The 24,821-nt window shown below is 54.0% G+C and overlaps 2 protein-coding genes across 5 annotated transcripts in view; one reads left to right on the top strand and one right to left on the bottom strand.

The window, feature by feature from the left end:
- ABR (ABR activator of RhoGEF and GTPase) overlaps nt 1-16,872 on the top strand; it is a 181,444-nt gene extending 164,572 nt beyond the window's left edge. For all 4 annotated transcript variants that reach the window (XM_082605307.1, XM_082605308.1, XM_082605306.1 and 1 more), the window contains 7 exons: nt 7,668-7,727; nt 7,986-8,095; nt 8,789-8,928; nt 10,002-10,136; nt 11,178-11,283; nt 13,402-13,549; nt 14,199-16,872. In XM_082605307.1, coding sequence (XP_082461433.1) covers nt 7,668-7,727; nt 7,986-8,095; nt 8,789-8,928; nt 10,002-10,136; nt 11,178-11,283; nt 13,402-13,549; nt 14,199-14,288 — 789 coding nt within the window. In that variant the 3' untranslated portion in view covers nt 14,289-16,872. The remainder of the gene's footprint in view (nt 1-7,667; nt 7,728-7,985; nt 8,096-8,788; nt 8,929-10,001; nt 10,137-11,177; nt 11,284-13,401; nt 13,550-14,198) is intronic.
- Nucleotides 16,873-18,769: 1,897 nt separating this feature from the next.
- TIMM22 (translocase of inner mitochondrial membrane 22) lies at nt 18,770-24,278 on the bottom strand. Its single transcript, XM_082605310.1, has 4 exons — nt 23,787-24,278; nt 21,495-21,691; nt 20,797-20,869; nt 18,770-19,379 (listed from the first exon to the last, which is right to left on the bottom strand). The coding sequence occupies exons 1-4, from the start codon at nt 24,022-24,024 to the stop codon at nt 19,303-19,305; spliced, it is 585 nt and encodes a 194-aa protein (XP_082461436.1). The 5' UTR covers nt 24,025-24,278; the 3' UTR covers nt 18,770-19,302.
- Nucleotides 24,279-24,821: the final 543 nt, after the last annotated feature.

The following is a 24,821-nucleotide window of genomic DNA, read 5'->3' as shown; positions in this document are numbered from 1 at the left end:
TGTCCATCGGAGAGTCAGGCAATAAATGAGATCATTTTATGCTGCACAAGTACTGCAGGAAATTGGGCAGCAGATTAGATAATAAAGCAGAGGGGAGAGGCCTTGCTTCAAGAGAGAATTTTGAACTAAGATTTAGATGACAAAAAGGATTCTTGAAAGATCCGGGGACAATGCCTTCCAGGCAGAGGTGAAAACCCTGCAGCCTGGGGGGGCCATGGTGTGTTCAGAGGCTGTGTGGAGGATAGGAAGTGACCTCGGACAGAGGGGGCAGCAGCCTTGCAGGCCTTGACAAGGAGATGGGCTTTTAATCCGAGTGCAGCGGGAAGCCACTGGGGAGTTTAAGCCCAGCTTTAGTGATGCTGACATGTTTTGATCGGGTGCTGAGTACCAGGCATCATTCTTAGCTCATGATGTGAGTTAGGTGATAACCCACGAGGTGCTTTTAGGCTCAGAGAGTGACACGATGAGGTCCCACTGAGTGGCTTAGTGCAGGAAGTGCTTTTAGCCATCGTGCCCCCCTGCCAAGGAGGAGGCCCAGGGCCCACTCAGGTTTGTGGCTGTTTCTTGGTTGTCTGGGTGGTCATAGGGCCCCACTGGGGTCAAGGCTGCGTGCCTTCGATGGGGAGCTTACGGGGGTGTAGAACCCAGCTTAGCAAGCTGTGCACAGAAATGGGCCTGCACGTGGGGCCTGGGAAGAGCCCACCAAGAGGCCCCTCAGAGCGGGTACAGGCAGTGGGCTTGCCGAGCCTCATTCTCACCAGCAGGCTCTGTGCCCAGACAGTGTTCCTGGCCTGGGCAGGGAGGATGAAGTCAGCTTCAGAGAAGGACTTTCATAATTCGTACCAAACCACTCTGAGCCTGGAGGGAGGCCACTGAGCCCATGGCAGTCCTAAAGGCCCTTGGCCTTTCTTTCCATGGCAACAGCATGAGACTTCCCGGTCATACCTCGGGGAGCCCCTTGCTTGGGACTTTGACCTCTAAGGTGGCCCCTTCCCTTTGGGGACAGGGCTGCTGGGGGCTGCCCCTCTGTTGCTTTAGCCCTGACCAGTTTCTTTCCCAAGAGTGACCCTGTGCTTGTCAGCTGGTGGCCCTGAGCTGGGCGGGACAGCTTCCTGGCTGTTGGTTTGAGGCCCGGTTCTGGGGTGAAGTCTCCAGGCAGGGCAGGCAGTGGAGGGCAGGCCAGCTCTGAGGAAGACGGGGCCCCGGGGCTCGGGGCAAGAAGGGCCCTCTCTGAGTTCTGTCTGCAGCTGTGCCGGCCTGAGGGCTGAAAGCGTGGCGGCACAGAGGAGGCTGAGCCCTGGAATGCAGGGCGCTGGGGGGGCAGGTCACAGTGGGTTCTACAGGGCTAACCTGGCTTCAATAAACGCCTCATTCAGAGCTGCTAAACCCTTCCCATATGTGGGCCTCAGGGAACTTCACAGTTCCGGGGGGCAGGGGAGGCAAGCTGAGGCGAAGTGGCCTCATCCCGGTGCCTGGCAGGACAGTCTGCACAGGCCTCTCGTGTGGCTGTCCTGGAGAGGGTGCCTGACCCTGCAGGGCCAGGGCTGGAGGGCCAGAGCTTGCTTGGCTTTATGGTGGGGGGGCCCGGCCCCTGGGAAAATGGGGTCAGTTTACTGAGGCTGACCTTGATCTCCCCTAAACCAGCTGCTGAGCTAGAAGCCAGGATACAGGCCCCAGCGCCCCCTCCCACTCCACCCTGCTTCTCTTGAGTTTCTCTCAGGCGGCCACGTTGACAGAACCCTCCAGTACCCTTCCCGGGGCGGGGGGAGGGGAGGCAGGCTCTTGGCAGTGCCCTGTTTGTTCCCCCTGTTGCCAGCCCTACCGTGCCTCTCACGCCTGTGGTCTGCCCCAATGGCAGGCTGGCTTTGGTGTCCCAAGGGGACCAGCCCAGAGCATGTGCATGCACTTGGGGGAGGGCAGGAGAAGGCCAGCCGGGGCCGCCACCGTGGCCACTGACCTGGGAGCCACAGGAAGTGTCCCCCTGTCAGACAAAACACCCGGCTCAGGGCCCGGTCTCCACGGCCCAGCGCTCAGCCTCTGCCGGGTCCCCAAAATACAGCCACACCTCTGCCTTCTATTCGGTGTCCTGTTCACCTGTGAGGGTGACAACTTCAGCTATACTATGGTTTACTGCACTTAGTTTTTATCAGCCCCCAAAACAACTCTGGGCTTCGAGTGAAGTCCATGCCACCCACCCAGGACAGGCCCCAGGATGCCAGGCCCTAGGCCCAGAGGGCAGAGGGTAGAGCAGTGCTCAACGAAAGAAAGAGTGGGGCCGGGCCCAGGAGGGACAGGAGGTCAGGGGTCGTGCACAAGGAGGTGGGCTTCCTCAGGGCCTGTGCTGTGGAAACGACAGTGTGAGGTTTTGAGGGAAGAGGCTCAGCGCCAAGGGGCCACAGGGTGGGAAACTGGGGTCTTGGGAGCCCAGGTGAATACTGTTTTCACGGGTCCCTGTCACCCGCAAGCCCCCGTGTTACCTCCCAAAGTAACTCTGTCGCTGCTCCGTGTTCTGTGCTGGGACTGTAGCTGCCAGTTGCGACAGGTTATCCTGCACTGACCCCTCCTTGTGGACTGAGCCCCCATGAGGGCCCGCAGGGAGGGGCGAGCTGCGTGGCGGAGGGAGTGTGGGGTGGCGGGAGGACCGTGCCCACCGTCCAAAGGACTCTGTCACCTACTAGGGGGAGCAGGAAGGGGGCCCCCAAACTCGCTGGTGTCTCCGAAATCCCAAGCACTAGGAAGTAGCCTTGAACAGCTCTGAGAGAAGGAGAACAGTAGGGTCTCCTGCCCCAGGCTGGGGAGAAACGGGTGGGAGGAAGGGCTTAGACCCCTCAGAAGGGACCCCTGAGGACATTCCTGAAACGAAGGCCGCACCCACCACCTGGGGGGTGTTTGGGTGCACATAGAGCACCCTCCCCTGGCCTCAGGGCCTCAAATCCTCTCAGCCCCCTGCAGGGCTGGGGAGCCCATTTCCTGTCCTAAACGTGAGGCTGCTGAGGCCCAGGAAGGTGAGGCACCATCCCAGCCACCTGCCAGATTCTCTCTCAGACTCTGTGGACTCCTTGCCTGGGATGCAGGATTCCCAGCAGGGGCCCAGGATGTTGCTGCAGGGGACCTGGGGGGTTCTCGCGGGGACATCAGTCCCAGAGGGCAGCGGCTTCTCCACGGGAGAGGTCTGAATGTGCAGCCGTGACCTGACCAGGTCTAAATGCAAAGGCAAAGAGGACATAATCGAGCTGCTCCCAGAGGCTGTGTGCAGCCCCTCGTTTATAATTTCCTCCGGGATGTTCTATGGCCTGCTTCTGTCTCCTGCCTGTGCTCCTTGCGGGGAGCCCCACTGCGTTTTTGTTACCTGTGTGGTGAAGGAGAGGCCCCTCTTGGGGGGTTTCCCCAGCCTGGCCCTTCGCAGCCCCATCTGTGTCACTACCTCAGGTGATCTGATGTCCCCCTGGTACCTGGTCCCCAGGTGGGGGGGCACAGCACTTATCGGCTGGGACTGGAGGGTGAGCGGTCAGGTGTTCCTGTCCACTGACATCCAGGGAGCTGGTTCCTCCACCCCCAGCGCTAATCTAATCAGGAAATAGCAAAGTCCACATTTCCCAGGGGTTATAAATAACCACAGCAGTTCAGACAGCATTATTTCTCTGGAAAATGTGCCATGTCCCCCTCTACTCTGCACCCTCCCTTCTCTGTATTTAAATGACATCCTGAAATAGACTTGGTTTCTGGAGGCTGCTGGCCTCCTGGGAGACAGGGCTTCATTGTCAGGGCACCGAGGGGCTGGGCAGGCCTCCCCACGCGGGTAGCAGGGCCGCACCTGCAGACGGCATTTGGAATAGGGCGGTGGCGGGACTCACAGTAAAACACGACAGTGCCACCTTACCCAGACCTGGCCTCAGACAGGCTGAAACAAGAGCAAACTGTGCAGGGGACGGGGTCCTAGCGTGGCAGGGAGGCAGAGGGGAACTGAAGGTTCCTGAGGCCTGGAGTTATCTGGGAAGGCTTTCTGGAAGAAGCAGGGCTGGGATTAGGCCTTAGCATCAGGGCTTGCTAAGGCCCTGTCTCAGATGTTCCCAGGAAAATGTAGGGTTGCTACTTGGCTGCTGGAATAGAAGTGATGGGGAGGGAAGGAATGAAAGAATTGTACTGGGGTTGGCCTGCCAGCACCCAGGTCAGCCTGTGGTGCCAGACCGTGGAGGACCGATGTCTGCTTTCTAGATAAATAATGATCACAGCAGCTGCCTTGCCAAGAGGCAAGGATGCCAGGCTAGGTGCAGTACACCTAGCTGGGCTGGGTAGGATCTTGCAGGTTTAGCTGAGGCGAGTCAGGGATACTTGATTTGGTACCCCAGCTCTCACTTCCTAGATGTGTAGCACTGGGCCAACTCCTCATTCTCTTTAAGCCTTGGTGTCTCATCTGTAGAAGGGGAGCAGCTAGAAAGGCTTAAACCTCATGGGCTTGTTATGATCATTGATTGAGATGCTGTATGTAAGGGGTTTGTCACAGAGCCAGACTTATAGGAAATGCTCACAGCATATCAGTCGCTGTTACTATTTTCCATGGCAACGCTCTGAGGCAGGTATGGACACCCCTGTAGGGAAACTGAGGTTCCAGGAGGTTAAGTGACTTACCCACATTCACACAGTTGAGTGGAAGAGTGAACATTTGGACCCAGGTCGGTCTGACTCTCATTCCCTGCACTTTCCCCACTTGAGCTATGTCCACATACCACTCAAGGACCCAGGGAGGGACCACTGGCTCAGTCCACAGCAGCTGCCAGGAGGTGCCAGGTCATGGGAGGCTAGGGCAGGGGAGGGGCACTGGGGGCCAGGACCACAGAATTGGCCTGAGGCTTATGCTGATGACTGGAGAGACCTGCATGAGAAGCAGGTGGTCATTCCAGAATGTGTGTCCCAAGGGTAGTATCTGCCCCAGTTGACGAAGAGCAGTGGAGATCTCTCTCCTCCAGGTGGCCACTGCTCGAGGTCAGGGCTGGGGACAGACCAAGGCCCTGTGTCCAAGACCCAGGATTCAGGAGGGGATGAAGGAAGTGGAAGGAGCAGCCTGTGCCACAGGCCCGGTGAGGGTTGGGACAAAAAGTTGAGGGGAGGAAGGTTTCAGGGGCCCAGTAGGACTTGGCCCTGAGCCTTGTAGAAGAGAGAGCCGGGGCAGCAGCCAGGCTGTGAGTCCCACACGCTTCCCTAGCACGTTTGAGGAGGTGCTCAGTGCTCTCCACACCACTCTCCCTCTGTCCTGTTCTCCAGGCTGGGCCTGGGCCCAGATGCAGGGCCCAGACCCTGTCGGAGGCTTGGGTGCCCCCTGTCCCCAGCGGGTGTGTGGGTGATAGAAGATGCGGGGGTCTTATCTTGAGCTGTAAGAAGCACCGGGGCCCAGCCCACCCTGGACTGACTCGGGTCCAGCTTTCCTTTGTGGCGAGGGGCCTGTTAGAGCAGCAGTGTTCAGACTATGGTGCACATGCCCTGGGGGTGCAGAGACGGTCCAGGGGTACTAGGGCAGAAGAGTTTTAAAGCATTCAGCTTGCAGATCCTCAGCTCCTGTCAGAGCTATTGCCAAAAAGCGACCCGCCAGAGAAGGGCCTTGCACCACCACCTCGCTCTGCAGCAGAGCCCGAGGCTTCCTGGGGGACTCGGCTCAGGGCTCCCAGGCCTCCTGGGTGGCAACAGAGGGGCCACTTAAGTGCTGATGTAGGAGCTGAGAAAGTAAAAGACTCTGAAAGCTGGGTTTTCGACCCTTTCACAAGTCACGTGGTTTCCAGTTCTTTCTTTCCACAAAAGTGATGGAAATGGTCAGCTGAGATCATTTAAAGTAAATATTGATAATAGGTATCTATACAATTTAAGGCAAATACCGAGGAAAGAGGTTAAAGATTTGCAAACATTGCAATAATAAAACTATTTACAGCCCCATCTACTGTTACGTGAACAAGATGTTTCATCCTTTACATCTTTAAAAACCAAACCAAGGGACTTCCCTGGCGGTCCAGTGGTTAAGATTCCACGCTTCCTCTGCAGGGGGCACGGGTTCTATCCCTGGTCGGGGAAATAAAATCCCACAAGCTGCACTGTGCGGCCAGGGTAAAAAAAAAAAAAAAAAAAAAAAACCAAGATCTTTAAGCGACACTAAATGCTAATTAAATCATGCCACTCCCTGGGTAAAAATCTTGGTGGAGTCTCATTAGAATAAAACTTTAATTAAAAAAATAAAATTAAAATTAAAACAGTATTGATGCTAAAACCCCATTTCACCCTAGCAAATATTCGTGTGCATACATGAACTAAAACAGAAAAAATGCTCTACCCATCTCATTAAGTGATGCAATTCCACCAAAATGGTACTTTGCTGCTGAATATTTATTAAAATTTGTAATGTGTGTTGGTCAAATTTTTTATTATGTGCTGCTAATCATTGTAATAACTAATCCAGAATATGTTTCGAACATTTGGAGCCTAGTGGTCTCAGGAGATCTTTCATGTCCGTTTATACAGATATTTTTGTTGAAGCAAAATATAATAGGGTGAGGAGTAAAAAAAGACTTTAAAAAAGAAAAATGCAAACTAGGGCATAATTCTTTGGGAGAAATAGACTAGAAACACAAAATCAAAGAGAAAAAGGAACGTTGCAGGGTTTCTACAAGGGAAAGAAGAACTTGTTTATGTGTTTTTTTAATGGATGATGGTGGATATCAAATCACTATGGAATTTGGATTCCACTGAATACATTTAAAAGAATGATGTAACAGTTTTATTTTAAGATATAAATATTTACATTATTCTGGAAATTATATTCTTTGCAGCTATTTAAACTTGCTCTGGAAATATTTACATGTTGACTTAAAAATGTGCCAGGGTGTGCATTGTTTTTCCAAATTACTTTATGGATGCACAGGGAAAAACAGTTTGAAGGCCACTGAGCCAGAGAAACGGAGTCCCATTTGGTCACCTGTGAGGGATGTCTCTGCGCTTCCCCCTGCCATCTCCACTTCCCTGGGGCTCCTGCCCAGTTTGGGGGCCTCCTCTACAGAGTGTTTGCTTTCTGGGAGACCAGCCATTTACCCGTTATCTTACTGAGTCTTCACGACAGTCCAGCAAGGCAGGTTCTTTACTGGCTGCAGTGAACAGATGAAACAAATGAGGTTTAGCAAGGTGAACACTTTCCAAGGTCACACAGTCGGCAGTGGCAGAGCTGGGATTCAGACCCAGGGCTCTTCACCTCTGTGTGGCACCGCCTCCCGTTCACCACCTCCAGGTACACGGGCTACATCCCCTGCTGTCAACTCCAGCTCAGGAAGTTGAGCAAGTTGCTGATGGTTTGTGAGCCTCGGTTTCTGCATCTGTGAAATGGGGTGATAATACCCATCTCACAGGGTGGGGTCAGGAGTGAATGAGAGGTGATGGGTGAATGTGCCTAAGAGCGCACCCCACCTCCTTCCCAGAGTGGGGGCACTCCTGCACTAGCCAGGGCAGGAGGGGCCTGGGGGCTGGAGCCCCTGAAGGACTGATGTCAAGATAAGCATCAGCCCCCAGTTCCATCTTCCTGACCTTTTAGCCAACTTCTGAGCTGTGGCTGAACAGCAGGGAGAGCTCTGGCTTGGTCTCAGCTGTCATCTCTCTCTCTCTCCCTCACGTTCTCTTTCTTTCTTTCTCTGCAGCTGGATCCACAAACTGTAGAAACGAAGAACTGGCACACAGATGTGATTGAGATGAATGGGGTGAGCCCAGAGAGATAGGAAGTGTCCGCACAGTGGGTGGGCAGCCTGGCCTCTGCTGGTGCCCTGGGGGGGCTGTCGGACCCCCGCCTCCTTAGCCCAGCCCCTCCCCCCTCTCCTCTGCCTCCACCCCTCTCGGTCCCACCCTGTAGGTGTTTCAGGGAGCCCTGGGTGGGAGAGGTAGCCCTTGTTTGCAGTCCTGGGGGGCACTCCTTGGGCACTCATGCCCTGGGGGATTGTGCCTGCCTTGCCCCCAACCAGATCAAAGTGGAATTCTCCATGAAATTCACCAGCCGAGACATGAGCCTGAAGAGGACCCCGTCCAAAAAGCAGACCGGCGTCTTCGGTGTGAAGATCAGCGTGGTGACCAAGTAGGTGCTGCGCCCAGGGTCCCTGCCAGCCCTGCCCTCCAGGCCCCCCACCCTCACCTGGCCCCTCAACAATCACTTTCCAGTTCAACAGTCACAACGGCCAGTTTGGAGGGCAAAAGTGGCCTGCAGAGGTGTGTTCTCTGCCTCACATGATGCTTTAGAAATAACTGAGCCAGCACTTAAGCACTGGGAGACTGCACACGAAGATCCCAGATGGTCAGCTTCTTGTAATAGGTGGGAAGATGTGACAACTGTAGGCCCGGGTCTTGGTGTGACGGTGGCAGGCTGGAATCCAGGAGTGGCTGCTCCTTGGGAGAGGCCACCCTTCAGCCCTCCTGCCCTCCCCTTGTCTCCAGGACCTGGCCCACCCCCCTCTGTAGCTGACCTGCTGGGGGCCCCCATAGCATTTGAATCTGAGCCCTGTGTTCTGAGGAACACTCTTCCTTTAGCCTTTGGGTTGATCTCCTAAAACTTCCTCCCTCCCACCTTTGTCCCCTGCTGACCCCAGCGTGCAGGCAGGCTGTTGGGGGGTGGGGTGGCGTAGCCTCTTTCTCAGCCCTCTCCTTGCCCCCCACCTCCTGATCCCAGAAGCCAGAGCTCTCCAAGGCCAAGGTTTGCAGAGAAGGGGTACATATAGCTGTCACTGGGGGGCCTCCCTCCACCCTCCCTCCCCTCACATCCCCTCCCCCGCAGGCGGGAGCGCTCCAAGGTGCCCTACATCGTCCGGCAGTGCGTGGAGGAGGTGGAGAAGAGGGGCATCGAGGAGGTTGGCATCTACCGGATATCAGGCGTGGCCACGGACATCCAGGCGCTGAAGGCCGTCTTTGATGCCAGTGAGTCGGGGAGGCCCAGCTGGGCAGCAGCGGGGAGGGGGCGCTCCCGCAGGCTCGTGGGGCTGGGAGGAGAGTGCAGCGGAAGCGGGAGGCTTCTCCACGGAGAGGCCTCGGCGAGCCGATGGCAGAGGAGCCTCAGTCTGTGAACTACAGCCCAGCAAGGCATGGGGTGATCCCCTGCCCTCCAATCTCTTCTCCATTGCTACAGATTAGGAAGCTGAGCCTCAGAGAGGCCAAGTCACTTGCCCAGGATTACTCCGTATATAGGCTTTGAGCCCGATGTAAACTCAGATCTTTCGGGTTCCAGAGTCTGTGTTCCTGGCTTTCTTGCTGGCTCCCTGGTGCCCGGTGGGCTGCAGGGAAACTAAAGGGCTTTGAGCCTGGGTTGGCTGGCACGGGCACCTCCACCTTCTCCCGGGCCCCCAGTGCCCTCTGGGAGGGGCACTGCTGCCTCTCGCCTCGACTGTAGGCTCCTTGGTGGTGGCGCCTGACCTTTCTGGTTCTTCCCCATCTCGTTGTTCAGGCTGCAGCAGCAGCACACCCGGTAGTCAGGACACCTGAACGGCCGGGCAGTGCTGACTCGTGGGCGCTGAGAGGGGCCGCTGGGCGTCCCTGGGCAGCTGCCCGGCAGGCGTGTTCGGGGAGCCTGGGGCGGGGAGCTGGGGACGTGCTGGCACACGGCTCCTCTGTGCCACCTGGAAGCTGAGGCTTTGTTGGAACATGGTTTTAGGTATAAAAAATGTGCAGCGCCTTCCAGAGAGGGGCTCAGCAGTGGGGAGATCCCAGTTGGAAGGAGGGCATGTGACACGTGGTGTGAGTGTGACTCCAGGACTCTGGATGATGATCCATGCTCCCCTCCCCCCACGGAGCTGAGTCACAGGCCACCTGTAGGCACTACCTACATCCTGCCATTCCTGGGGAGAGCAGACCGGAGACAGTGTGGGGGGTGTCCTAGGCAAGCTGTCTCAGGATGGATAGAGGGACGGAACAGGGCTACCTGCCCAGCTGAGGGCTGCGTGGGGGACGGAGGTGGCTCAGCCAGCACAGCCCCTGACCTCCCGTCTCCCCTACAGATAACAAGGACATCCTGCTCATGCTGAGTGACATGGACATCAACGCCATCGCTGGCACCCTCAAGCTATACTTCCGGGAGCTGCCCGAGCCCCTCCTCACAGACCGACTTTACCCAGCCTTCATGGAGGGCATCGGTGAGCCTCCAGTGGGGGCCTGAGGGCTGAGCTGAGCCAGGCCTCCCTGACCAGTAAAGAGTGAGAGAGGAGATCTGTGGCTTCCCTTGCTTGTTGATCTGCCCACTGCATAGGGCCGTGTGGCTGAGTGGCCTGGAAGGCAAGGTGTGGCCTGCTGGGGCCTCATCTGGAGGCTGGACCCTCTCTCCCGTCTCATGCCTCTGGGCTGCCCTCTGTGCTTCCTCTTTGGACACTGACCTCCTTGCCTAGAAACCCAGGCATCCAGGGAAATCTGCCCTGAGGTGGGTGGTCGGGCTGGTGCCCTGGGGCCAAGAAGAAGTGAGCTGGCATACACTTGACGTGGCCTGTACTGAGCCTTCCAGAAGGAGCACTGTCTCATCTTGGACCTATGCCCAGGGTGGGGAGGAAGCTGGGAGCCCTGGCTGGCAGGGCTCCGGCCTCTACCCACCTGGGCCAAATCCTGGCCTGGGCGCATCCCTCCTGCCTTGTCTTCTCCTGGGTTGGATCACAGGAGTGAGGAGCCCATGGAAGGCAGCTCACTGCTGGGCTCCGGCAGCGGAGGTGCTTGAAGAACATTCAGGGAATTCCCTGGTGGTCCAGTGGTTAGGACTCCGTGCTCTCACTGCAGAGGGACTGGTTTCAATCCCTGGTCAGGGAACTAAGATTCCACAAGCCGTGTGGTACGGCCAAAAAAAGAGAGAACATTCATGCCATGACATCACTGTCTTAAACTCAGCCTTACAGTCCAGGTATGGGGAATGGCTCCAGCCCCAAAGGCCTCTGCAGGGAGGGGAAGAACGGTGTCTGCTGCCCACCAGCCTGCCGCCTGGCTGAGTTACAGGTTGTGGTGGGGCCTCCTGTAGGAACCTCCAATAGCCCACCGTTGGGGAAATACCAGGCCCTTCCCTGCAGGGTCTGCTCCCCTGACCCCCTGGAGCCTGGGCTTTCCCGCAGCATCCCGTAGCCTCCTGACCACAGGGCACTGGCTAAGACCTCCCCGCCCAGAGCCAAGCCCCGCCCCAGCCCCTTCTCTCCCCACAGCCCTGTCAGACCCTGCTGCCAAGGAAAACTGCATGATGCACCTGCTCCGCTCCCTGCCAGACCCCAACCTCATCACCTTCCTCTTCCTGCTGGAACACTTGAAAAGGTAATGGGGAGGGGCCCAGTCCAGGGGAGGGGGCAGGGAGCCAGGGCAGGCTTCAGCTGGGGGGAGGACACATCCACTGGGGAACCCACATCCTCCGTGCCTCCAAGTGGGTGCTGGCGTCTGCTGGGACACCATAGCAGGGTGAGAGTTTGCTCTTCAAATTCTTGTGTTCACATTCTTCTCTTTGGAGAAATATTTGGGTTCTAATGGCGACCTCAAATACTGGCCACAGAATGCTTAGAAAGGCAGGGCTAGAGCCAAGGACTGCAGGTGGATTTTACAGTCAGTAGGTCATTCGGTCCACTTAGCAGACAGCCTCGGGGTGCAGTGTGAGCAGCAAGTGTGCCTATTGTTCAGTTACGCACGTTGCATGTGCTGGATGATCGGGTCAAACGTGTGTGTGTGTGTGTGTGTGTGTGTCACAGTCAAAAAAATCTGAAGCCCGCTGGTCTTGACCCACAGCTCATCGAACAGATAGGGAATCTGAGCAGGGACTTGCCTGGGGTCAGCAGCAGCTCTGCCCTTAGAAGCCACATCTCCCAGATCCTCAGCTACAGTCCTTCCAACCTTCTCCTCTGCCCCCGCCACAGTCAGGTCAAACCAACAGCTGCTCAAGTTACGCCTGCAGCAAAGTTCATACTGGAAGCTAGCCCTGACAGTGACCTTGTCACTCACTTTTGAGTCCAGGACCGGTCCCAGGTGTGAGTGGGGAGGAAAAGTCCCCAGGCGTCCCTTAAGTCCATTTGCCACCCGGGACCCGGGAGCCCCTGGTAAGGGGCCGTGAGCCCTCAGGCCCAGGCTCCCGGTGGCGGCTCGGCCACCAGGCCAGGCCAGGCTCTGGAGGGCCAGAGACCTGGGAACGCCTGGGCTGCTGTCTTGTTTTTCCCATTATGAGACATTTTCCCTCTGGTTTGGCCAGGACCGAAGTCCCAACCAATTCCCAAATAGTTTGGCGAGCACTGTGGGGAGGACACAGAGGAGGAATGGGAAGGAAAATTCATTAGGTTTTCCACCCTCGGAACCGGGCACACTCTGTTCCCACATCTGGGTGCTGGCCGGGGTGTGTGTGTGTTGGGGGCGGGGGGATGAGGGGCTGGGCCAGCTGCACAGCTGCCTCCTGGCATGGCAGTGTTTTTCTGCCTGTTTCCAAAGCAGTCAGCAGGCGCATCCATGGCTCCGGCCTGGAGGGTGGAGTGACGGTGTAGTGGGAGTGGGGCGAGGGGCGCTGTTCAGGGTGGCTGGGTCTCAGCCCCAGAAACATTGCTTGGGACTGGGGGAGGCACAGGGCCTCTCTGATGAGTTGGCTGGTACTGAGCCTGCTGGACACCAGCCACAGATGGCAGCCCCTGCTGTCACTCGGGAAATATCTACAGAGCATCTGGCTTATTATGCAAGAGAAGCAGAGGAAGATCCAAAGGGAGGCAGCTCTGGAGCCCCATGAGGCAGACCCTTCTGGAGAAGCTTGGTAGAACAGCCCCTGGGCTCCATCTGGGATGAGGGTTGTTCCTGCCACAGTGCAGCAGGCAGACCTCAGGCCTTTGCCCCCTGCCCAGCCCCGCCTGCTCCGACTCTTCCTCAGGGCCCCCCTCCATGGCTGGGCTGATTGTGGGGAACACGCACGGTGGGCAAGAGCGTGGGCTCTGGAGGCAGACGGCCTGGGTTCAGATCCCAGCTCTGCCACTTGCTAGCTGTGTAACCTCGGGCAAGTCACTTACCCTCTCTGTACTCTGGTTTCTTTATCTGTACAGTGGAGATGATAATATTACCTACCCAAAGGTTTGTGATGAGCATGAATTATTATAGGGAAAGTTCTTGAACCAGTAATAGTATCTCTAAGGCAAGGGGGTTGGAGTGGGTCCTTCTGGCTCTGACGGTTTACCATCAGTTCAAGGGGTGGCCCAGGAGCTGGGAATATGTTATTGGAACGTACTGGAACATAGCTCGGAACTTGGTCCCTTGGCTGAGTCCCCTCCCTGCCAAGCAGTCTCTACCCTCAGGAGAGGGAGGCTAGTGACCACCTGTGGGAATCCTTCCAGGAGTGCTAACAGCCAAGGGTCTGGAGCCCCATGCGGCTGCCAGGAATGACTTTTTTCTCCCCTCCCCTCCCCTCCCCCCCAGGGTTGCTGAGAAGGAGCCCGTCAACAAGATGTCCCTTCACAACCTGGCTACTGTGTTTGGCCCCACGTTACTGAGACCCTCAGAAGTGGAGAGCAAAGCACACCTCACGTCGGCTGCCGACATCTGGTCCCACGATGTCATGGCACAGGTACCTACGCACTGCCCAGGCCTGCGGCTGCTGGAGGGGAGGGACAAGCCTCCCTGAGGGGTGGAGAGAGAACAGCTAGGACTCCTGACCCCCTCCCCTCCTGACAGCGGGGATGATGGTCTGTAGGATGTCACCAGGAGGCAGGGCTCTGGAGAGTCCTGCTGAAAAGTAGGAACCTAGACCAGGGGCCCAGAGGTTGTCTGTCTCAAGTGCTGGCTGCAATCCTGGGAGTGCCTGGGCCTCAGAAAGCAAGCCTAGGGGTTATCAGAAAAAAAAAAAGGACAAGGCGTGGGCCTTGTCCCTACGCATGGAAGCTCTAGCATCGCTTCCGGGGTCAGGAAGCTTCCCTGTGAGCCCTACAAGACCCAGGGCAGGGTCTGGTCTGAAGCAGGGCTGCCAAGCCAAAGCCAAGCTCTGGAGCATGTTGGAAGTTTATGACTGAGGTTGGGCAAGTAGTCCCAGGCTCCCCACCCTCTGCCCTGCAGCGCCCTCTACTGCTGCAAATGGGCAGCCACACCTGGGCTTCCGAGGAAGGCGAAGCGGGGAGCCAGCCACAGGGGCCCAGCCTGGAAACCACGTCTTCTCAGCGGGTCAGAGGAGGGCCTCCAGGGCGAGGACCCCAGCCTCAGTCCCCCCTGTCTTCCCGCAGGTCCAGGTCCTCCTCTACTACCTGCAGCACCCCCCCATTTCCTTCGCAGAACTGAAGCGGAACACACTGTACTTCTCCACCGATGTGTAGCCCGAGGTGGGAGCGTCTGGGGGGGGTGGTGGCCCGAGCCAACCTCTCCAGCCGGGGACCCAACCCAGACTTGAAGGACTACAATAGAGAACTCCCAAACCCAGCACTCCAGACTCCAAGGGACACAGATTTCCAAGAACTGGAAGACGTGCATCTTTTGTGCCACCTTGTACAAAGCCAGCTGACCCGGCCCCAGCCTTGCTGCGCACCCCGGGCTCTGCCCTCTGTTCCTCTAGTTGTGTCTAATGCTCCCTGCTGTTTGGGAATTGTTTTACGTCTACTTGTCATGCAGGAAAGGTAGTGACCGACCCGGTGCGGGCACACAGACAGCCTGCTTTGTTCTTTCATTTCCTCCAACACTTTCTTTCCTCCTGAGTCCGGTCCAAGGGCTTTTATTTTGCGCTCTGTGGCTGCTGCCAGCTTCTCCTCTCTTGGCCCTGCCCCCAGATTGCAGTCTCCTGGCAGCCTCCCCTTGGTCTTCCTCCACCCTCTCCTCCCTCCCAGCCTGCCTGCGTGCATGTGCAGCCTTGGTTCTTGATCCAGCGCCTCGAAAGCTCTGAGGAGGCCCTGGGCGACGGTGGCAGTGGTGGCCCGTGCCGTGCTGCCGCCTGCTGCCCCCGGCCTCTCCTTGCCCTCTGCCTGCGGAAGCGCACCTGCTTGCCTTGCCGCCTGTGCAAATGTTGGACGAGGAGACAGACTCACACTAATCCTCAGCTTAGCACAGGCTGGAGAGCGGATTTCTGGGATTTTTTCCACCTGAGAATCTCCATTTCTGGGTTTATCTGTTCTGTCTCCAGTACCAGTGAGGCATCTTTGACTGTTTCTTCTGCTTTTCAGTTCCTTTTCCCTTGGTGTTCTATTTCCTTTGAGTATAAAGACTCACAAGTGACCTGCTATCAAGGTAGCCAGAAGGTCAGGAAAGAATTGGGGGAGGTGGGAGGGTCAGGCCGCCAAGGAAAAAGGAAAGGTGGGACGTTGAGAGGAGCGCCAGGGAGCGCTGGGTGTCCTGGGCTGGGGGGAAAGAGGCTCTCGGCAGCAAGCAGTTGTGGTGGCTTTTCTCGTGGAGCTGGGCTTCTGGGAGGGCAGCTACTACGGCTGAAGCAGGTGTCCAGAAACAGGCAGGTTCTGTCCAGGAGGGCTAGTCCTTCCCGGTGCCTCCCGTACCTCGTGGCACCTTTGCCTTAGGGTTTACACTTTCTCCACAGCCAAGCACTGCCAGGGGCAGCCCCCAGAAAGGCAGGCACGGTCCAGCTAGCCAGCCGTCATGGTGCTGCCTTCCACCCCTGGCTTCTAGACGCAGCCTTGCGGGTGAACGCGGGGAAACTCCAGGAGCTGGGGAAAAATGAGTCACAGGTACCTGCCTCTCTCGGGACTGGGTTTTGCAGGGGACCCTCGCTGTGGACGCTGTGCTCCAGGGTAGGGGATCAGCAGGTTCCGATCCCAACACCGAGGCCCGCTGCTCAGCACTGGAAGTACCCCCAAAGTGCAATTTCTTCCCACCTGAGCAGCGGCCGCCGGCCTCTGGCAGTTAGCCTGGGAGGGCAGACACTCCAGGGCTGCAGATTGGAGCTGCAGTACACAGCTCCCTGGCTCTCCTGTGTGGCATAGGCTAGATTCTAGGCCCTCAGGATTGGAGAGAAGAGCTCCCCTAGCTTGAGCTCAGAGCTGTTTTAAAGAAGGGTTTAGGGCCCTAAAGCCGTAGCACTTGCTCAGTGAGAGGAAGGGCCCTTTCTCACCTTGTTTACACCTGTTGCCTAATCATGGGCAGAACGGTACACATTCTGTGCACCTCGGAGGAAAGAGATGCCTAAGAGGAGGGAAATACTGACCCCCTAGCTGCCTGCTAGCAGCTTAGCAAGGAGCCCTGCTCCCTGAGACGGCGTAGAGAAAGAAGGCCGCTTGGGTCTAAAGATCCCCAGTGTCTGATCGTTCCTGGAGTCTGCTCGGCACTCAGGAGCTGGTATGTGGCATGGAAGGCTCTTGCTTCCACAGCCATTGACTGGAATGAACTGGAGGCCCAGCTAGAGCTATTTACGGCCCCAAATGGGTGCCTCCCACCTCCCCAAAACAAGGGAGGTTTGCTTCTCAGCATCAGGTAGCTACTGCAGCCCCCCAACCTTACTTAGGCAATGAGAATGGGAGGAAGGCCGGAAGGGCTGAGAAATGCAAAAGGCTCAGAATATTTATAAATTCCACCCCCAAGAGTGGGGAGGGGCGGGTACCAGACCTGGACTGAGCTGCACCAAGGAAATAGCCCATGGGTTCTCCTACGAGACAGGGACTGTGCAGCCCAGAAGCCCCAGCTACTGTGCCCAGCAGGGCAGGCTGTGCCAACAGAGGCCCATCAGACAGGCTACAGGAATCCTGCATGCCTGTCCTTGCTGGCAATGGCTGTGGGCTGCCAGTGTTTGCTGATACAGGTAGGATGGGACACTTCATTAATATTTGACTTTAATAAGTTGGTAAGGATATATTTTTCTTTGGTCTATGTTCTGTTTCAACTTACGTAGATTATAAATTGATGTAAACCACGTGAGAGGAAAATGTTAATAAAAAAATGCAAAGCCCCAACATTTGCACACAACTCAGCCCTGTGGTGTGGACGTTTGTGTTCTCAGGAGTCCAGGGAAGACCACCAATCTAAATATTTAACTCTTCCAGCTGCATCCAGATGTGCTTCCAAGAATCTGTTTACCTAGTGAACTCCCCCTTGAGCTTCCCTTCGGCCTGTGGGGACTGTGGCAGTTTTGGGGGGCGGTGAGCCCATGCCCCACCTTGCTCTTTCACCAACGCCTCCAGCTCAGTCACCAGCCGGTTCTTTTCATGAAATACAACTGCCCCACCAGGGACGTGGCCATCAGTATGCCTCAGAGAGATGGCAGGAAGTTGTCCATTCAAGTGGAGGCTTATTTTATGTAAACGTTTCTCTACATTTTCCTTGGAAGTAGCAGGTCTTTGGGGCAGCCTTTTGTCCTCATCTGCTTGTTGGAGAGGCTGGATCCCCTAGAGGGCCCATCCTCCCTGTAAGAGAGCTAGTGGGGTTAATGTAGGCTCCCACCAGCCTAAGCCATTGGACACTGTGTTTATTCTGGAGATCAGGAACAGATGTCTCTGAAAATTGGTGTTTGGTTTATGAGCTCATACTGCCTCCTTAGCCATCTAAAACAGGAAACTATTCATCTCCTCTCTTGATTGAATAGTCAACGTGGACAATGCTTGGCTTATTGAACTGGTGGCTACTGACAGCCCGGGGCCCATCTTTTTCAAGGCAGTCGTGAGGGCAGTTTCCTGTACTCAGTCAGTGTATTTGACCCCACGCACTAGACTGGATGGTAGAAGATGCTGGGCTTCTAGCACTGTGACAGGTGCCAGGGTAGGAGTAGCTACTCTTGCTCTAAGTGCTTATAGGCGACTTATTTACGGACGGTAGAGGAAACACTCCTACGTTTATTTGTTCTCTGACCTGTGAGGATACTCCAGCCAGCCTAGCAGCAGTGAAGCCTCGTGACTGAGACTGGGACAGGCATTCTATAGAATTCCCCATAGGAGGACATGAGTCTTATGTACTAGCTCACTCATTCCAAAGGCAACAGCAGACGTGGCCAGAGGAAGGTGTTACCAGCTGGGTTTGACATTATCTCACACACACACTCACTCAGGATGTCTGGATGGTTCAGCTGAGTCTGAATTCTGGTTAAGGGTGGGTGAGCTGGAAGACAGCAGACAAGGGGGCAGAAAGCCAAAAAAAGTCAAAAAGGCAAAGGTAGAATAAAGGAGACGTTACCACTGGCTTAAGGTGGCTGGAATTACATGGCCCCCACCAAGCTACCTGCCTGTCCTGAGTTCATCTCCCCCACCACCACCAAAGCACCCAAGTAAAGCAGCATCTGTGGCAGATCCCAATTGTAAAAGGCTATTTCTTTGAATATGGCACAGAATTAGGCTGAGCTGCTACTCTCAGAAAAAAGGCTACCAGGTCAAGTCAAAAACACTAATATGTTTAAGGAAGAAAAAGAAACTGACACCAGAGAAAAACGGTGGTGAACAGCTCCTCAACACGGTCCGATCATAACCAGTGGCTGCTGCGACTTAGTCACCGGGATGACCAGAGCAGGACCCTTCACACACTGTGTCCTTGAGCCGGGCCTGGTCTGGTGGTCAGAGCAGAACACCAGTGTGCGGTTTAGACCGCAGGCGTTCCCACTGGCCAGCCCATGGGAGGGTTTTTTAGAAGAGGCCAGCAGGGGTTATGCGTGGAATTGCAACGCATCCTAGGACATGGCTAGGCCGGGCTTCTGTAGGGGAAGGCCCTGGCCAGTGTGACAGTCTCAGTGAGGATAACACTACCCTGCGGACCCTGGGAACCTAACATCCCCAAACTTTCAGGAGTTCGCTCACGCTCTCCCTATGCATGTTTAATCTCTGGGCACCTGGAACCATTTTTGGGAATTGTGGAATTTGAAAATAAAAATAAGCCAACCTTTTAAACTGTAATATAAATACATATATATATATATATATATGTTTTTTAACAAGGATAGCAGAACACTAAACAAAATGACATAATTGGTCGGATGGCATAAATTCACTTTGCCCTGCCCCAATGTGAGATGGATGATGGCATGGAGGTCCAAGGTAGAACAGCTTCCTGGGTATATGTAAAGTCCCCTTCGTTCCCACGGCACCAAACAACCAGAGGGCCAACTGTGATCAGGACCGAAACTCTGCGGAACTCAATTCCTACACGTCAACACGCTGACTCCTGATCTGCCCGAAAGAGAGAGGCTGGCGTGGCACAGCCCCCCACAGCCTGGCTGGAGTCCAGGAGCAGAGAGCGTGGCTGCTCAGAGGTGGCAGATTGCAGCCAGGCGCCTCCCTCACGACACCAACTATGTGAGGGAAAACAAATGTCTTCAGTCTCTGAAGCAAGTGCCCCGGAATGGTGCAGAAACTGCCCTACACAGAACAGCTCTGATCCTGGGCTGGCATCATCCTTCCCCGGAGGCAACTGCTCTCACCGTAGGTAATAATCGATCGCAGCAGAGAAAGCAGCAAAACCTCCACAACCAATGACCCCAGCCTTTAAGCCAGCTGTAAAGCAAACACAAATGGCATTACCTGTGGTGACAGATGCTGGGTCAGGCTGCACTCAGGAAAAGTCTGGGTACCCGCAGATGCAAAGAAACCGGCGTACATGTTCTAAATCATTCAACCTAGCAGAGAGCTGGAAGACTTCAGTGAAGCTGTGCACACGATCTGATCCAGTGTGCTTTTATCTAACTGTACGTTCATTTAACTTTTCTCGTTCTAAAGAATTACTATTTCCAGCCTCATGAAAATAGCCCCTCACAGGCAGGAAACTGGTTAAGAGAACCAGCCCTTGGAATCAAGTGAAAGCATATGGCCTGTTACCCTGATTTGTTTATGGAATAAATTCCTGGGAAGGTGATCAAAGCAATCCTAGAGGGAGCTGAGCCTCTCAAAGGCCCTGACAAAGCTGAGACATGGGAAGACCAAAGGGGAAGTTACTCCATAAATCACAAATGGCTGTTTGAGGAGGAAAATCAGGTTTTAATGATAGCAAATCATCCTGCCTCTCAGAAAATGAGAAAAAAGGCTTTTTCCTTTGGATAAGTCCGGGCACAGCAGATGGAGAGCAGCCCAGCAATGTACACTGTTAAGAACGCCCTGTCACCGACACCCTGCACCACCCTCTTGATGGACACACCAACAGGGAGAAGTGGCAGGGAACCGGTTTTTTTCTTTGTTGTTTATAGATGATAACCCAACATTTCTAGAATGCCTATATTTGGCTTTCAAGGGGTAGAAATCTAAGAACCCTAAGGTGAAGAAAGACATTACCGTGATAACTTATTCACAAAATTAAAATGACAGTTGTATAGTATGAAGAAAGATGTCTGACTGTTTGCAATGCATGGAACTGAAATTTCAGCAGAACCTGCTATTTGGACAAATGGGGCCCAGCTATGCTTCTGTACTTTCCTGCATAGCAACACACACCTGCAGATTATAAGGAAGTTCTTCCCGTATGTTCAAGATGGGGGCAGTTCTTTTTTCTAAGATAGATCTAGATCTCTCTGTGGTTCTCACCTGGGGTTGACTCTGTTCCCCAGGGGACATTTGGCAATGTCTGGACACACTTTTACTTGTCACCACTAGAGGATGCTACTAGCATCTAGGGGGTGGAGGCCAGGGATGCTGCTATACATCCTACCATGCACAGGACAGCGCCCCCCTCCCCCTAGCAAACATTTATCTGGTCTAAAATGTCAACAATGCCAAAGATCGGAAACCCTGATCTAGATACTAGAAGTTTCCAAAACTGAGTTAACACAGAAGCAAACGTGATTTACTTGTCAGAAGGGAAGAATATCAAGTGTCCACCTATACCTTGGGCTGTCCTTGGAATGCTCATATGTTTAGAAATGTCGACTTCAGCACGCTGTCCAAGGCCACAAAGAAAACCATCTGAGAACTGTTTACTAACCTCTGAAGCCAATGGCTCCTCCAGTGATGCAGCCACTAATGACACTGTTCTTCCAATCTGATTTTCCCCGGTACTGTGGGGGGAGAAGAGCAGTTCAGAGCCAAAGAAACAAGCCAGACAAGATGATTGAGGAAAAAAAAGACAGGGTTTCTGGCTGGCTAATTGAGTCCCTCCCCAAAGGAAACCTATCTTTTTCTCTTTCAAAAGTATAGTTCCTAAAATTTGAATGTGTTCATAAATGCTTCCTGCAGGTGGTACCAGAGCGCTGAAGCCAAGTGTAACATTTGGGAAGTAATCAAAATCTCTTCTCAGTTCCCCAGTAAGTATTCTGTTTAAAATCGTTAACTGGGAATTCCCTGGCAGTCCAGTGGTGAGGACTCCGTGCTTCCACTGCAGGGTGCCCAGGTTCAATCCCTGGTTGGGGAACCAAGATCCTGCAAATAGCGTGGTGCAGCCAAAAAATAAATACATAAAATAAACTCATTAACCAACTTCTAGCCTACAAAAACAAGTCAAAAATAATGCAAGCCCAAATCATAAACGCACAAAAAGTTTACATTAGGGACCATTTAATGGAAATTTAATCTAGCAAGTATTGGACATTTCTGACCTGCTTTCTAGTAGCATTAAGAGCATTTCTCTTGAGAGGTCCTAAGATGGAAACAGGCAAGGCTTTCTCAGAAGGCAGGGACACTTACAGATTCTACCAAACACTCAGTGCAAGAAAACATGGCACCCACGATGGCAAAATTTTTGGCATAGGACATTCCTCTCTGCCCCATGTCTTTAAGAACTTCTTTTGCTGTAGGTGTGCGGTAAGGATCCTTAGGGTCAAAGCCCACATTGGTATCAATGCCGGCAGTGAACACCCCAAATGCACCTCCCAAGACAAATCCTAAAAACAAACACAGAGATGAAGATTTCTTTGTTATGTTTTCTGGATTACTGTAATGGGGTCATACTCAAATAGCACCTTTTGGATGGCCACCAGCGAAGAGGACGCCCCCTCTTGCCTGGAAAACTCTCTACTTGTCTGGTTTCCACATTACAAACTCCAGGATCTATCTTGTTGGCAGCTTCTTCTCTGACTCTTCTTGGATTTCTTCCTTTTTTCCTTTCATTTTCTAACATTTTCAAAATTCAGTCTTTAACCCCCTTTCTCTCTCTACACTCTCACATGTAAACCAGTCACCCTCAAGTTCAGGTATCAACTTTGCAAGTCACTCCCTTGACGACGGTGACATCCATAATAGTCATTTGGTAAATACCATGTGCCAATTACTCTGACGCTTTATAGTCAGAGCCTCATTTATTCTTCACAATAGTCCTGTGAGATAGATATTATTATCCTCTCCTTTCTGTAGCTGAAGAAACTGAGGCTCAGAGAGGTTAACTAATTTCCCTAAGGTCACGAAGCTACCAAATGGCAAACCCCACACTGCTGTCCACAGCTGACCTTCCTGAGCCTGCTGGACATTTCAACATGGATGTCCTCTTGCCACCTCAAGGTCGGTATACGTTCAATGAAACCATGGGCACCTCCCCTCCAGACTTCCCTGCTTATGGCTCCTTCTTTCCAGTCACTCCTGCTCCAAACTTCAGGGGCATTTCTGACTGTTTCTTTGCTTCCCCCTGTAACCCTATATCCACAATTATCATCCTAGTCTAAGGCCTTTATCACTTCGCCCCTGGAGCACTACAAAGACTCATTCATCATTTCAACAGATATGTATTTATTAGGGTCAGGCACAATGGTGAACAAAGACCCAGCCCATGTCTCATGGAGCTTCAGTCTAGCAAATTCCCTATATGGTCTCCCTATCTACAGACTTTCCTTTCCTTCATCACACTCCACCTTGAGTCATCATGCTCATTACCACTTGTTACCCTCTAAAAAACCATCAGTGGGGACTTCCCTGGTGGTCCAGTGGGTAAGACTCCACGCTCCCAATGCAGGGGGCTGGGTTCGATTTCTGGTCGGGGAACTAGATCCCACATGCATGCTGCAACTAAGAGTTCGCATGCTGCAACTAAAGATCCCGCATGCCGCAACTAAGACCCAGCGCAGCCAAAATAAATACATACATACATAAACATTAAAAAAATAATTAAAAAACCATCAATGACTGCCCTAATGCCTGCAGGCAAAAAGCCCAAATCCCCCACCCCACCCCCAACTTGAAATGCCATTTCTCCTCCTCTTTGTCTAACCCCATTCTCTCAATCCTCCAAGACACGCTCTAGTCTCACCTCCTGTCGCCTTCCCCCAACCAAAAAGGATCTATTTTTCTCTCTGCTCTACTTCACATGTGCACTCTCACTACACTCCTTTAATTGCCTTTCATTCTCAATGAGAGTTCAAATCACCTGCAAATGTGGCCACCCTCTTTACTCTGCATACAGGATGGACACCTACATTCTCAAATCCTCAAAACGTTAAAAAAAAAAAAAAAGGCGCCAGTCCAGACTTCTTTCCCCCTTTCCCTGTTGTCTAGTCACACTGGCCTCATTGGCCTTTCTCTTTTTCTAACCTCAAGCCACTTCCGGCCAGACCTTTGCAGGTGCTGGGCCCTACGTCTGCAGAGCTCTCCTCCAGGCTCCTTCTCAACCATTTTCTATGTATATTAAAATGTTAGCTTCATTAGAACAAGGATCTTGTTCTCACCCTGTCTTTCCACCGCCTGACACGTGATAGTTGCAAAGTAACAAGTTGTTGAAAAATGATTATTTAAAAGCGAATGAATGAATTAAATCAACCATCTTAGAACCCCCAGGTCCCGACCCAGGATCGATTCTCTGATCCAATTTCCAGAGGCGAAAGCCAACCTCGGGGTCTAGGGAGGCGCTGCTCGAGCTCACTGAACCAGGCGGGAGTGGGTCAAGGTCGAAGCCCATGGACTCCTCGCCTCCCAGGCGCGTGGTCTTCTTGGCAGGGGACCCCTATGCCGCCCAAGCCCTAAGCCTCCCAAAGGTCCCCCTCCTCGCCTCACCTCCCAAGCAGGCCAGCGCCGCCTTGAAGGCGCAGCTTTCCATCGCCCTCTCGACCATCTTCTGCTCCTCACTCTTGGCCGGACTCGGGATCCCGCCCAGGCTCCCAGGCTCCAGGAGCCGGGGCTGACGCTTGTCACCCACCAGGTGCTGCAGAAGAAGGCTGTACTGCAGCGGGGCTTCGGCGGAAGCCGCCGCCCCAGGCGCTGAGCCCCCGGCACCATGGGGCGCCTCCGCCATGACTGTGGCTGCCCAGGAAACCTGGCTTCCTTCTTCCCACAGCAGATTCCACAAGCTTCCCGTGGGGCCTTGCGCTCCCAGCCACCGTGTCGCAACGGCAGATTCTCCACACCGAGCGAGCCTGAGGAAGCAGCGGAAGCCAAGTCCGTTAGTGCACACCTGGCGGAAGAACTATCATGTTCTCCCAAAACCTCCTGTGAATACTGAATCAGGCTTGTGCAGCAGTCCCAACGACACTGACAAAGATTCAGAGTCACCAGAAAGCCCCTTCTTCGGGGCTGCAGCGCGGTGGGTGTCGGGATTTGTAGTTTAACACGTACACCCCAGACATTTCCCAGGAAGCCTTGCGCGGGCACTAGCGTCTCCGCCTTCTCTCGAGCTCCTGAGGGGCGGGAGGAAAGGGAGGCTGCAGCGCGCCGGGACGCCAGCAGGGAGTGCGCGCGCCCCGCCACGGCCCTTCCAGCCTAATAATTCCTAGTGTGTGTTGTGAGATGTCCATAGGGGAAGGTGCTTTGTAAATCAACGTGAAAGCGTGGTATAAAGGTATGGAATAAATGTTTTATTAAATAATTAAACCGTTGAGGGGAGAGAGAAGGAGCCAAAAAATGAGTGAAGCTATTAAAAAAAAAAAAAAGGAATTCCCTGGCCGTCCAGTGGTTAGGACTCCACACTTTCACTGCTGAGGGCCCTGGTTCGATCCCTGGTTGAGAAACTAAGCCTCCGCAAGCCTCGCAGTGTGGCCAACAAACAAACAAACAAACAAAAATAGGGATGCTAACCAAGCTTAATATGAGACA

The sequence above is a fragment of the Mesoplodon mirus genome (genome assembly GCF_964341445.2).
Source record: "Mesoplodon mirus genome assembly, chromosome: 18".
NCBI lineage: Eukaryota > Metazoa > Chordata > Mammalia > Artiodactyla > Ziphiidae > Mesoplodon > Mesoplodon mirus.
This window is presented reverse-complemented; position numbering and strand designations above follow the sequence as displayed.